Here is a 15,056-nt window from a genome sequence, read left to right on the forward strand (position 1 = left end):
AGTCTGTTCATCTAGACCACATCTGAATTATTATATTTAGATCTGGGTACCACATTCAAGAACAATTCTGATAAACTGGAGATTGACCAGGATGATGAGAGTGTTCTTGAGACCATTCCACATAAGGATCAGCTAAAGAAACTGGTAGGTTTAGCCTATTAAAAAGATGTATTGGGAGTTATAACAGCTGTCTTTGAGTGTTTAAAAGGCTGTTATGCCAAAGAAAAATTAGTATTTGTTTTATTTGGCCCAGTGAGCAGCACTAGGAATAAGTAGAAATTTCAGAGATTTAACATAAGTAAAAGTTTCCTAACAATTAGAGTAGAATGAACTGTGTTGGAAGATAGTAAGTTTTTCCCATGAAAAGTCGTCAATCAAGGGCTTGAGTGCTCAGTTGTTGGCTGTGTTATAAGAAGAGATTCTTTTTAGATAAAGGTTGGACTAGATGTCTTCTGAGGTGCCTTTCCAACTTACTCTTTGGTACTTCCCAGATAGCTAAAAAGGTAGGGAGCCTCTCGGTATGTTGGATAAATCTTTAACTTAATAAATTTAATAAAAATTTTAATTTAAGTTAATAAAGTAAATATTTTAATAAAAATTTAATTTATATTTCATAAATGTAAATTTAATTTTAATAAAAAACTTGGACAAGAATTACACGAGATAACAAGATAATTGTGGCCGGGTGAGCTCCGTTACTCTGGGTGTAAATCACGGATTCAAGTATCTTGAAATGGAACCAAGTATTATCTGTGAGAGAGGTATTGTTGTTTTTACTTTTGTCCTTTGCAATAAGTTTAAAGTGAAAGTAGAGTTTAAACACCATGCCGTTTTCCAACCTTTCCTACTTGTTTGCAGTCCATTTTCATTATATTTCAAAGATACTTCACAATCCCTCTTCATTCCAGAATTGGTAATATACATAGGGAAGCTGCTCTTAACATAGTCTGGTTTTCTAAAGCTTGTCTACCACCTAAAAGTAGATTAGAGTTAAAGAACTAACAGGTTTTCTTTGAATATACCTCTTTATAAAGTGAATTTCAAAAAGATTTTGCAAATCAGTGGCTTGGTTTTAGTTCTATCTGTAAAGGTGGTAGATTGATTTTTAAATTAATTTGCTCTTGCTTTAACTTTATATCATCTTTGCCCTTCCTGCTCCAAGTACTTTAGGTCTTTGAGTATTTTGATACTAATAAGCTCTTTCATTATGGCATACATGTTTTTGTTTATTTTTAAACAGGCCTTAACTTGCAAAGTCAGTTTAATCTTGAAAATGTCACTGTTTTCAACACCAGTGAACAGGAGAGCACCTTGGGTCAGAAGGTGAGACCTGTCTCGAATCTTGCTTGCTGAATGTTATGTGTTTGTTTTTGAAGAAGAGCTGATGTCAATTAGCATGGAAGTGCATTTCGCTGAGAGCTGTGAAGCACTAACAGATTTTCTTTTTAAAGATTTATAGCGTATTAGTCTTGACTTAAACTTGGAAATTTCTGGTATACTTACCTTTCAGGTAGGGACGTATTGAAAACATTTCTAAAGCAAGCTAGAAAATCGAGGCTGATTTTGATGTATAGCTCAGGTGCCTAACGTGTAGTATTATACTAATAGTTATTGCGGAATCTAGACTAGCATATACAGTATGGCTCGAGGAAACCATTTAGTTCTCCAGCTTGGGAAACCAGGAATTCCTCCTTCTGCATTTGGATCCCTTTTGGAGGTTGAGAAGGTCCATGAGGAAAAAAAAAGGTCAAGCCTTTTCCCTGTAAATTCCAGGGAATAATCCTTATTCCTTGGCTGACAACTGGTTACTGCTCTTTCAACTTTTTTACCCTTTTGACTTCTAATATCTTTTGCTTTCGAATGGAGATTTTTTTTTTGTCATCCTCTGGTCCGTGTTGTAAAACAAAAATGGGTTCCATAGCTTCCCCTGTACTTTTAGCCCTACAGCCACCGAAAACACTACCTCAGACAGTCAGGGGAATGGGGGCAATGGGACAAGATGGGAGAGATGGTGGTGACAAAGGTAGTGGTCCCAGGAAGCAGCTAGAAAACTTTGAAAGAGAATGAAAGAAAAATCCCAAACAATGGAAGTAGGGAGGAAAAAATGCTTGTGACCACTAGGCATTTCATACTCAGCAGGTATGGAACCCCCTAAATTAGAAACGGCTTATGTGCCATGGATGTTGGTCTTGAACTTGGGGAATAGGAGGGAACATACAAGCCTGGATTCAGGGTAGCTTAAATCATCTTCCTTTGTCTTCATGACTGCATTATAGCTTTAGAATGCTGAGCTGACATGACACTTCAAAGATCATCTCACCCTGAAGTGTCAGACATTATTATAAGTCTAACAATGGTGTCTACAGTAGCTTGTAATAGTTCATGATCCCCAAACTGCCATAATAGTGGCTACCTGTTAAATATAGTGGTCTAGAATTCTAGCATTGTTCATGTCCCTGAAAACTAGCATTGTCTTTTTTTTTTTTTTTTTTGTTAAAGCACATTGAGGATAGAGATGAAGGAATGGAAGTAGAGGAAGGAGAAATGGGAGATGATGAGACTCCGACAAGTTGGTGAGTTTGAGGAACTTTTATTATTGTCTTTATTATTATAACAGTATGTCTTTTGCATCTTGCCAAATATTAGAATGGATATAGGACCAGGGTGGAAGAAAAAGTTGCTGTTAGCGAAAATGGCAGGGGTCTTAAGACACACATCATCGCCTTAAAGTTTTGTAAGTCAATGTGGCCATGGTAGTGGATGTCAGGGATAGTAATATCTTTGATTAATATGGTACTTTTATTTATTACTCTCGTATGTTTCCATAGGAATGTTGTTATATAAGGGGGTTAGATTCTATACTAATATTACTACTGAACTAATAGGGTGTGGCAACCTGTGGCACTTCTGAAAAAATTTTGAATGTCAATGGCCCAGCTGCTGGAACAACATTGTGAAGTAGCTGAGATTTATCTTTGGTACTTTTCCAAAATACTTCTGAAAATTGCCACTTTGGTTTCTCAAGCTCTCTGTACCTTTCCTCACCCTCTACCCCCTCATTCTGATAATTTGAGTGTAGGTTAATAATTGCTTAATGTGTGTTCTCTGGTGGAACTTTTTTGCATTTTCAAAAGAGACTCATGAACCCCAGGGTTATAAAAGGAAGCAAAAAGAGATGTAGGGCATCTTCAACTCTCTAGCATTATAGGAAAATTGCCTAAGTTAATTTCCTCTGTGGATCTGCCATTGGGCTAGTTTTGGATGCCTTACTTTGCATCATCTTTTCTGATCGATGCCCTCTCCCTCCTGTCTCCACTCCCAGCCAGTTTCTCATTTTGCTCACAAGACTGTGAATAAATGAGGATTTAGAGTCATAAAATCATAGAATTATAGCTCTTGGAGAAACTTTAGAGATCATCTTTTCCAAGTCCTTAGTTGAGCAGATTGGGAAATTGATTTTGTACAACATCTTCAAAAGGGGATCTTTTTAGCCAATCATTTCAATCTCTTTCTCCCATTGAGAGCTTTTATTAATAAGGAGCAAAAAGGCAGATGAGTTTGTCTTCTTTCCATTTCTCCTTTGAGAAGCCACATGGTATAATGAAAAAGAAAGTTTAACTTAGAGTTCATTTCCAACTCTGTTATCAATCAGTTAAATATCTCTGGGTAATCTAAGACTAGGAAAGGATTTCGGCAAATATCTGTTCTCACCCACACTTAATAAAAAATTCCTTGCACGGTATATACCCAGAATAGTCAACCAGCCTTTGCTCACTAAAAACCTCCACTGAAAGGGAAATCACCATCTCCGTAGGAAACAAGTAAACTTTTAGAAATCTCTCATCATTAGGAAATTTTTCCTTATATCAAGCCTAAATCTATACCTCTCTGAAACTTCCACCTGTTGCTCTGAGTTCTTCTGGGGCCAAACAGAACAATTGTAATCCTTCTTCCATGTGATAGACCTTCATATACTTTGACAGCTGTTTTTTCTCTAAGCTAAACATACCCAGTTCTTTCAGCTGATCCTTAGCTGGCATACTTTCAACATCCTGCTTGCCCTTCTGTATGCTGTTTAACTTAACATAGCCTATCAGTTTTCTTCCTAAATCGTGTCTTTCAGAAGTAATCAAAGTACTTTTTGATACAGGCTAAGTTTGAATTAGATTTTGACTTTGATGTCACACTCTTCACTCATACTGAGCTTTCAGTCCACTAAAATGCTCAGAGCTTTCTCAGGTGAACCAATATTTTGCTACAGTTTCCCCATCTTTTACTTGTAAAGTTGATTTTTTTTTGCCCTAAGCAAAGTACTTGACAATTATGTTCCTATTTGAGTCGTCCTTATGAGTCCTTGAGATAGGCAGCAAGGCCCTGAGTGGGGAGGATCGCCCGTTCCGGATTCTGGAATCTGAGAGCGTGAGAGGCAGCACACTACTCCATGGAATACCTGTTACTCTGAAGTAAGGGGATCTGGGTTGAAATCTTGTCTCTAATGCCTCCTACTTGTGTGACCTTGGGCAAGTCACTCAACCTCTCTATGCCTCAGTTTCTTCACCTATAAAATGATGTAGACTATATGCCTCTGAAGTCTCATCTAGATCTAGATGTTATCCTGTGACTTAAGTTCAGATCCTGTCTTTTTTACATAGTCCCAGTATGACTGTAGACAAGTCAATTTATTTCTGGGACCCCATTTCTTTAACTGTGAAATGAGAAGATTGGACTAATTATGTCTTCTAAGATCCCTTCCGGCTCTAAGGGTGATTTTTTTTTTTCAACTCTAGCCCTTCTTTTCCTTCATCTCCTTAAAAGGACTTGTGATCACATGACTTGTGATCCTCACAAATTTCCCCTCCCCCAAATCTGGTCTCCTTCACAATTTCAGAAAGCTTCACACCTTCATAGTTCTTCCTCCATCTAAAGCTCTTCTGTTCTCTCCCCACACAGTCTTCCACCATAGCCAAGACTAGTTGCATGCCTTATTTCTCTAGCTTCTTGGGGAATTAGTATTTCATGTAGAGTGAATTTTTAAGATAAATTTACCATTTGTGTCAAAATTTACTTAGCAACCATTTTTGAGGAAATCTTTATAAAATGTGTTCTGCCTTAAAGTTTAGATGGAAGAACTGAGGCCATCAACCCCCTTATTTACAGATGAAAAAACTAGGCTCATTTAACTGAGGTTAAATGGCTTGCCCAAGGCACACAGGTAGTTAGTAAACTTCAAGACCAGAAATTGAACCAAGGTCCTTTGATTTCTTTTTCCACTGTACAATGCTATAATTAAACTTTTAAAAATTCCAAGGCAGGTCGTCATCATCATCATCATCATCATAGCTGATACTGTGTAGTGCTCCTAAGATTTGCAAAACCTTTGCTCACCTTCTCTGATTCTCAGATTAGTAGCCCAGTGAGGTAGGTACTATAGGCATTATAATCCCATTTTACAGTTGAGAAAACTCCAAACCCTGAAAAATGAATCGATTTTGCCGTGGTCACATAATAAGTGTCAAAATGAGATTTAAACCTAAGTGCCTTATGACTCTAGCGCCAGCATTCATTCCATACCATACTTTTTTCTTTAATAATGAGCAATATAGTAATACCTTTGGTAGGTTTCAAGGTTCAAAGGGCTCAGTAAATGACTCCAGACTGTTGTGCTTTTTTAAAAAGTAGTTCTTCTTTTGGGTTTTTATAGTTCTTATCTTCTTTTCTACACTATCTCTCAAATGAGAACTCTTGTTCAACCAAATTGCTTAAATTGTTTCTCTTAATTTACATATCATTCTGAGATACTGAGCTCTAGGGCAGAGTCTGACAGGGTCTTTATACCTTTCCTAAAGACTAAAGTGTATAGACTTTATAATTGTTTTCTTCCCCTTACAGGCTATTTTCAGTTATTTACAGCTGTGTTCTGGATAGTTGAGGTTACTGAAATTTGACTTTTAGGTACCTGTGGAGTTTTGCTCTGAAATTCTGTGATTCTATACATGAGTGGGTATTTGTTCACCAAGTATTGTTTTTTACTTAAGGATCTGGAGTTTTGCTTGTCTAATATTCCTTGTGCATGGTGTGACTGAATTAATGTGACTGATTTTTTAATGAAATACCAGAATTTATACATCCAAATGAGTGTTAGCCCTCAGAGTAGTCACCTTGGGGGGGGGGGGGCTGTACACTTACTACCACTGCTCAGAACATTTTTGTAGCTCCTCTTTTGGAATTGCCTTCAGAACCACACCAGAAATTCATTCTCGTTCCTTTATAGTCATACCTCGTTTTGGATCGAAAATGACATGACCCAGCTTGATCTGAACGACTGTACTCACCAGACTTTGTTCCTACTGTCCGTTGGCTGTTTTCAAAAACAAAATCCACCTTCAAAGGAAAAAAAATTGCCTCCACTGAGACTATTAAAAACAAAAACAAAGCAAAAAAAACATTGTTCTGTAAGCATCAAGAGAGGAGATTGGAAAATGTTTTGAGCAGTGTCAGCAACATTTGAATAAGTGCATGGCCTTCCACGGTAACCACTTTGAAGGGAACAACACTTGGATGAATAAATTCTGGTATGTTTGATTAAAAACTTAATAGTCACACCACATATTTAAGGGAATTGTATATAAATTCATTTTGGGCACTGCAGATGTAGAAATAGCCAATCGAAGAGTACGGGTATTAGTGTAATTTTTAAGAAGTTTTAACAAAGTAAGCACTAAATTTTGTCATCATACTGTCTTTGAATTTTTAAAGTGAAATGATCTTAAGAGGTAGTGGATTCCCTCTCACTGTAGGGCTTCTAGTAAAAAGTAGATTTCTGGTATTAGGGATGTTGTTGAGGAGATTTGCATTGAGCTATAGGTTTTAGTAAATAGCCTCTGCAGGTCATTCCCCACCCTTAGTGGGGAATCACTCTCTGTGCTCATTAGGCAGTGTGATATAGTGGAAAGATCACTAGTCAGAAAACTCAGTCAACTCCTAGCTCTGACACCTACCAGCTATCACCCTGGAAAGGTCATTTAACCTTTCTGAACCTCAGTTTCCTCAAATGTAAAATGGTGAGAGGGTAATAATACTAAATACTCTTTTAAGTGACTTGCCCAGGGTCGCACAGCTAGTAAGTGTTATGTGTCTGAGGTCGGATTTGAACTCAGGTCTTCCTGAATCCAGGGCCAGAGCTCTATTCCCTGCGCCACCTAGCTACCCCTAATACTAAATACTCTTGAGAAACAGTGTGGTATAATGGATAAAAAAGGAAGCTTCAGAGTCAGGAAAACCTGGGTTCAAGTCCTGCTTCTAGCGTTCTGACTGTATGACTTCTTAGTGCCCTAAATGCCTCTTAAGGATTCTCCAAGAGCCAGTCTACCTTAGCGAAAGAAGTTTCCTCAGGAGGTATTCCCTGTATCCATGAAATCACAGATCTGGCCTCCCCTTCTTCCTCTTCAGTCCTCCTAACTTGCACCTACCTCACATGGTGAGGAAAGTCCTTTGTAATCCTTAATGTAACCTAGTATTGTCATTACACCATTGCTATAGTCACAGGCTCTGTATTGATTATGAAAAGAAGTAGCTGCACCGGTAATCTAATTTTCTGTTTTATGCCTTGATCCATTTTACTAGCTTTCAATTCAGTTCAGCAAACTTACAACCCGCCTACGTGCCAGCTACTCTGTAAGGTGTTGGTAATATGAAAACAAAAACAACATCTTAAAAGGAGCTGGGGTGGGAGGGTGTGATATATATACAGACATATGTATCTATCTGACTGTATATAAGTAAAGTTTTATACTTTTGCAGTTGATTTTTTTTTAAACCCAAGTATAAGTTGTGGAAGGCACGGCTATACAGTAGTTCATTGGGAAAGATTGGAGATTTTAGTGAACTGCAAGTTCAGTGTGAGACACAGAGCCATATTTAAGTTTGATTTAAGGAAAAGCTTACTAACATTTAGAATTATTTGAAAGTGAAACAGGCTGCCTTGGGAAGCAGTGAAGACCTCCCATTCACTTGAGGGCTTTCTTCAGGCGAAGCCTAGATGACCACTTACGGCTTATGTTTTAGAGGGGAGTCTTATTCAAGGACTGGTTGGACCAAATGACTTCCATAATCCTTTCAGCTTTGAGATTCTGCCATTTTATTTGCCTTAGATACTTTCTAAAGAAATAGAATGATATAATTAATTTGCTGTTTGTTTTCTTCATTAGCTCCATTCCAATTGATTACAACCTATATAGAAAATTCTGGTCACTTCAAGATTACTTCAGAAATCCTGTGCAGTGCTATGAGAAGATTTCATGGAAAACTTTTCTCAAGGTAAATTGCTTCATTAATTTCATGATGTTATTCCAATTTTGTAGTTTTCAGAAGTTAAATTGCAATTCCTATTTGAGCTATTGTTCACGTGGCATATATTAAGGAATGACTTTAATTTCTTTTGGATTTAAAAGTTCCAGTTACAACAAAAGTGTGAATATAATGGAAAGAGCACTTGTCTAGGCCATTTACTAGTTCTGTGATCTTGGACCACCTTAACCTCTCAGAGTTTGTTTTTTCATTGGGAAAATGAAGATAGTAACATGTCCTCTGTCGAATTCACAAGATTGTTGGGAGAATCAAGTGAGATGGTGGATGTGATAGCTTTTTGTAATTTAAGAATCACTATGCAAATGTAAGTTAGCGTTCTCATGGTACTATTCAAGAAATGTTTTACTTAATGAGGAAATTAAACTGATGGGGATAATTTAACAGCAGCTTTACCATGCCTAGAAGTGGTTTGATGTTGCTGTTTATTTTTCCCTTTTATATTTTATTCACAAGAAATACTAGAATAAAATAGTTCATCAGATACTAGGTTGGATGGATGCTGTGAAATGAGGAGGATGAGCTCCTGAGAGGCTAAGGGATTGCCCGACATCACACATCTGTTCAGTGTATTGGGCAGAATTTGAACCCATGTCTTCCTGACTCCAAATGAAGTGTTCTCTTCTACATCTACAGTTGTTTAAACAATCTCATCAAAGATTTTCTACAGTTTGTTCTGTATCCTAACTACATAAAAAAATTAAAAGAGGGATAATTAACCTTTTAAAATAGTGAGAAATCCTATTTGATAAGTATCTCAGTCATAGTTTTCCATATTTAATATGTTATGATATATGAATAAGCAGTCAATTGCCAGTAAATGTCTATTTTTCTAATAAGTACAAGGAAACAGATTATTTGGTGACTTGGGAAGATAAAATTAATTAGTATTTTCATTTTGCAGTATTCTGAAGAGGTTTTAGCTGTTTTTAAAAGTTATAAACTGGATGATACCCAGGCTTCAAGAAAGAAGTTAGAAGAATTGAAAACAGGAGGAGAACATGTATATTTTGCAAAATTCTTAACAAGTGAAAAGGTATGAAACCTTCATTTTCACAAATACCCAATTTTAAAAATCCTCTTTACTTTTTACCACCTGATATCTCTTTCATACCATATTTAAATTAGATGATAATGTTTGCTGCTTAAGTTGGTTAAATGTGTTAACTAACCCTGTTTAGACAGTACAGTCTGAAGGAAACTACAATTTGATTAATAGTTCTAATTTGATGTTGCAGGATAGACATGTCGAGGAAAGATTGGTTTGATTTCGTGTTTTGGTTTTTTTTAATTGGGCTAAAAAACGTTTTAACGTTAATTTTTTTTGAGGCTCCATATTACTTAAACTAGGGTAAGAAAGTCTTCAGCAATCTACACTAAATAAATAAGCAAATAAATATGAACATTTTCCACTTATAAGTTGCTTTTTAAACATAAGTGGTTGTTTCTCAAGTGCTTGAAAATAATTTTAGGTCATTTAATTACTTTCCTTTTAATCTTATCTTGTACAGTTATGTGGCAAACCCTTTATTCACAAATATTATATAGTTAAATTTCAGCCTAAGTCCTGTTTGTAAAATTCTTTCTTATCACAAAATCTAATTAATGAAGTCTTGCTATTTTCATTTATAAGAAAATCATTTTAAGTATACTTGTTTTAGTAGAAAGCCAGAAATGGTAAAAATTCATAATTGACAGAATTTCAGAGCTTGAAGGAACGTTACAGACCTATTCAGTTCTGTTGGTTTACAGAAGAGATTAGACCCAAGTCTTGCTGACAGTCATATAATAATAATCTTAAACTGCCTATCGGAGAAGTTGGGGGTCATGTAGAGGGCAACTAAGAAGGTGAAGGGCTTTGAGTTCATAACATATGAAGATTGATCAGGGATATTTATGCTAGAGAAGATAAGATTTGAAGATAGAAGGAGGAATGAAAACTGTCTTCAAATATTTAAAGACTTGTCACGTGGAGAAAGTTTTAGATTTGTTCTCTTTGACCCTGTTAGACAAAACTAAGAGTAATGGGAGGAAGAGGAAAACAATAGGTTTGATGTCAGAAAAAACTATGTAAAAATTAGAGCTATCCGGAAATGAAATGGCCTATTTAGAAATATTATTTTTAGACTTTTAAATCTTTCCATTAGCCATCTATACAGATACTGTATTTTACCTGGTTTCCTTTTACATTGAAAGATGAAGTTCATATTTGTTGATTTTCATCTGAAACTTAAGATCTCTGCTCAGTTTATGCCCAGTTCCCAGTACTCTGGATAAAAAAACAACAATTGCTAGTCATTGATAAATATATACATGATAAGAAATAGGCCAATATATTTTCTCAATGGAGTCTTCATTGTTGTATCATTCATCTTACTTTTCAGTAGCAGAAAACTAAATTTAGGCCAAGTTTGACTTTTATTATAATACATAAAGTAAACGTTGTTGTTCTATTGTGTTTGTCTTTTGTATGCATATAGCTTATGGATTTACAGCTGAGTGATAGTAACTTTCGTCGTCACATCCTTCTTCAGTATCTCATTTTATTTCAGTACCTCAAGGGGCAAGTGAAATTCAAAAGGTAAGCTTATTATAATTATTAAATTACTTATTAGCAGAAGCCTGAAAAATATAGCTAGAATTACAAAATGAGGCTAGCTATAAGTAAAACTAAACCTGGGTTGCCTGGTGTTTTCTTCTTTCCACTGTATCCAAGGGCCCCCTTTGTGAATTAGGGACTCAGAGCAACCATATATTTGCGTTTGCACTCAGCAAAAAACTAAGCACTTTAGTGCTTAGGAAATTGAGGGTACCTGCCAGAAAAACTAGAGAATAGGGATTTATTTATCCAAAACTGTATTGCTGCTGTAAGGAAATGGATTTCTAAGGATTGGATTATGGTACATGTATGTTAATGTTCTATTTGGGTTATTTCTCCTGTCCTGGATAGTTTTGAGAACCAGCTCTCTAGAACTAGTTATATAGGTGATTGATCTGAAGTACTTTTCCTTTTCCCAAGAAGGGTAAGGTGGAAAATGGTGACCACTTTTGGTTTAGAGAACCACAAGCCCTAAATATGAGGATCTGAGTACTTCCAGAAAAAGATCAAATCAGAAAATGGGCAGATCCAGGAACCAAAGGCCAAATATGTGTTCTTACTGAGAATCTGTAGTCTGTCCTTTTACACTTGTCTTTTAATGCAATCTGTTCATATCCTTCCTCACCAATGGGGGTCTCCAAACTTTCTGGAAGAGTACATTTCTTTTTTGGGGGGGGGGGTGAGACAGTCAGGGTTAGGTGACTTGCCCAGGGTCACACAGCTAGTAAGTGTTATGTATTTGAGGCTGGATTTGAACTCGGGTTGTCCTGACTCCAGAGTCAGTGTTCTATCCACTGTACCACCTAGCTGCCCTAAGAGTACATTTCTTACTGGTGGGTGAATATTCTAGATCTAGCCTTAATGAAACAGCCTTGTATCCCTATCCCTTCCTTTACCCAACTTAAGTCAAAATAGTAGTCTCACTATTTTTTTTACCTCAGCTTGTCTTCTTTTTTGGGCTTTGTCATTCATACTTCTTCTATAGCAATTCCAGCCATATATCCCAAGCCAGCTCATGGCCTAACTCAGTAGCCATGCATTTGGCAGTCCAACTAGCCAGAAAAAAAGTCTAAAGATTATCACTTTCTATTCATTCTGTCACAAAACTTATTTATTTTTTTTTGATGTAAGTATTTCTAACTTCAGTTAAATAAATATCGTCTTGTCATGGTTATAACTGAAATGAGAGAATGATTATTCAAAGCTACTTGTACTACAGACAAGAGCCTGTGTAGTATTACTGTGAGCATTGGAAAAGAGCCCAACTGCCCCTGCCAGCTTCCTTAATTGAGCATTCCCCTGACTAATCAGACTATCAGTAGGAGTTAGTAACCACTTAAATATAATAAGATTATACTTGAAATTGTTATGGTTAAAATGTTTAATTTTTTTTGAGCTGCTGGTGAACAGCCTAGACTTCTATTAGAGGCAGGTAGGATTTTTATATATCCTTTTTTCATTGCTACAGAAAAGAGGAAAAACAGATTTCTTCTAAATACCAACAGCAAAAAGTCACAAAAGTGAATTGTGTCTCTATGCTCTTGTTGCTTCTCTGGCTGTTTTGGCAATAATGGCTATGAATTAAATGCAGAAAATAAAAAATCAAATATAGTATTCACAGATATATGATAACTATATTGATTTTGTATTCTATTTTAAGAATGCAATGGGGTGGGCTGATCTTTGATTTCATCATTATGATGAAGTTCTCGTGTGGAAACTCCTTTCTCCAATACTAAAAACAACCAGAGAAGCAACTCATTTGTAACTTAAGACTTTTAGAAATTTGCCTTGGGATACTAAAAAGTTAAGTAATTTGCTTATAATGGAGCAGCTAGGTGGTGCAGTGAATAGAGTACTGGCCCTGGAGTCAGGAAGACCTGAGTTCAAAATAGGCTTCAGACACTAGTGGTATGACCCTGGGCAAGTCATTTAACCCTGTTTGCATCATTTTCCTCATCTGTAAAATGAGCTGGAGAGGGAAATGGCAAACCACTCCAATATCTTTGCCAAGAAAACACCAAATGGTGTCATGAAGAGTCAGACACAACTGAAATGGCTGAACAACAACAATTTGCTTCATCACACACTACTAGTGCGTATCAGAGGCAGTACTTGAACCCTGCCTGTTCTTCTTGACTCCAGGGCTGGCTATCTATACAGTATATACCATGCCACTTCTCAGGATGCAGTAAATTTAGGAAAACTTCCTGGCATCATTTGACACATTTGCTCCAGTAATAATTTATGCTTAGAGATTATTGTGATATTTGTTCCATCCCTGTGGACTGTATATTGACTTAGAAAAAACATTAATGTCGTCTGTTTTATCATATTTTTATTTATCATAGTTGAATATTTCCCAATTACATTTTAATCTTGTTCAGACTTCACTAGGGAGTGCTGTGTGCCATGGATTTGACACCTTAGTCTTACATTGTCCTTGTATTTGCTCTCTTTTCCAGTTCAAACTATGTTCTAACTGATGAGCAATCCCTGTGGATTGAAGATACTACAAAATCAGTCTATCAAGTAAGTTCAGTACAAGACATCAGTGATCAAAATCTTGGAAATTTGGAGTTTTCTCTGTTTATGAACTAGATTTAACAGTTTCAGCCTCATATAGGAAAATAAGGATAACATTAGTTCAGGTACGGGAACCACAAACACTTTTATGGGGTCTCTGCCTATAAACCATTCATATGATGCAGAAAGTTGTTGAAAGCTTAGTGTGTGCTTTCTGATCACAGCTACTATCTGAAAACCCCCCTGATGGAGAGAGATTTTCAAAAATGGTAGAGGTATGTATCTTATGTTATTGTTATTTTTTGTACCATATAGAATTTTAAGTATTTCTATTGTTCAGATATCGATCGTCTGTGTGTATTTTTTCCAGCATATATTAAACACTGAAGAAAATTGGAACTCATGGAAAAATGAAGGCTGTCCAAGTTTTGTGAAAGAAAGGTAAAAATCACAATAAAAAAAATCAAAGGTTTTTTCAGATATTGTTTAAAATGATTTTTCCATTATGTATAATTTTTGAAGATATCTATACTTAAGTACTTTCATATATCTGTGTTCTCATCAATGTGAGTACTCCCACAAGCAAGACAAGATTACAACCCATCCACATCTTTTCATTCTGTGCAACTCTTGTACATCTCTCACCTCTTGCTATGTTCTCTACAGAGGGTCCATCCTAGATACTAGAGGCTTTTCCTCTAGATGTTTTGACATTATGCTGATACTAGTAGAACACATGGGGTATCCATCTGTTATTCCTTTTTTTATTTTTGTTTTTTATTATCTTTTATTATATGAGTAGTCCATTTCCTCTTTTAGTCATACATCTCTTGATCTTGTATGCATCTTGGTTGATAGTTCTTTGTTGCTAATATGTTACAACCTAGCCATATGTACATTTTACACATTTCTCAATTGTAGAGTGATCTGTAATTCTAATTCTTTGAAAGCTACTGTTCCATGTTTCTCAGCCATATAGCATTAACTTAAGAATATCGGTATTTAGAAGTTGTCCAGTCCAGATAGGATGGCTCTATTATCATTGATAGAGAAGACAGTTTGTTATAAAAGTCTTGACAGATCTTTTCCATTTTTATTTGTTTATTGCCTGGCTTCCAGTTTCATCCTTATTCTCTGTCTTAACAAACTTTCTATAAACTTGTCTTTCTCTCGACTGTTTCTTAACTGTTTTATGCTCATAATCTTGCATCTTCTTCCTCTTCAGGAATTTACAGATTATTTTATTTTATATTTTAAAGCAGCGTTACCCTTGCCTGCCATGTCTTTTCATTTGTGTTGCTACTTGATAAGTATACCAACTTTTTAGTGGTTGACGCAATTTCTAAGCTCTTTTGCCCCCTGGTTATAGTGATTGATTTATATAAGTTAAATTTCATAGGAAATAGTAGTAGTTTGTGTTTTCTGTTCTTTTATTTACTTTTATCATCAGTAAATCAATAGATTTCTCTCTTTGATGATTATCAGCTTTTGTGGTACGCATAAGATAACTTACATTCAGAAAAATATTTGGTCACTCAAGATAGCTAATGCATGTCAATTAACCTTT

At 35.9% G+C, this 15,056-nt stretch overlaps 1 protein-coding gene across 1 annotated transcript in view; it reads left to right on the forward strand.

Annotated features, from left to right (window-relative positions):
• The window catches only part of LOC114054189 (THO complex subunit 1), a 67,574-nt gene that overhangs the window by 36,173 nt on the left and 16,345 nt on the right, over window positions 1-15,056 (forward strand). The window contains exons 8-15 of the mRNA XM_027877350.1: window positions 1,241-1,323; window positions 2,500-2,573; window positions 8,208-8,316; window positions 9,269-9,400; window positions 10,845-10,945; window positions 13,429-13,495; window positions 13,714-13,764; window positions 13,860-13,930. Of these exons, the coding sequence (XP_027733151.1) occupies window positions 1,241-1,323; window positions 2,500-2,573; window positions 8,208-8,316; window positions 9,269-9,400; window positions 10,845-10,945; window positions 13,429-13,495; window positions 13,714-13,764; window positions 13,860-13,930 (688 nt within the window). The remainder of the gene's footprint in view (window positions 1-1,240; window positions 1,324-2,499; window positions 2,574-8,207; window positions 8,317-9,268; window positions 9,401-10,844; window positions 10,946-13,428; window positions 13,496-13,713; window positions 13,765-13,859; window positions 13,931-15,056) is intronic.

Source organism: Vombatus ursinus, unplaced genomic scaffold (genome assembly GCF_900497805.2).
Source record: "Vombatus ursinus unplaced genomic scaffold, bare-nosed wombat genome assembly UNPS02014812.1, whole genome shotgun sequence".
NCBI lineage: Eukaryota > Metazoa > Chordata > Mammalia > Diprotodontia > Vombatidae > Vombatus > Vombatus ursinus.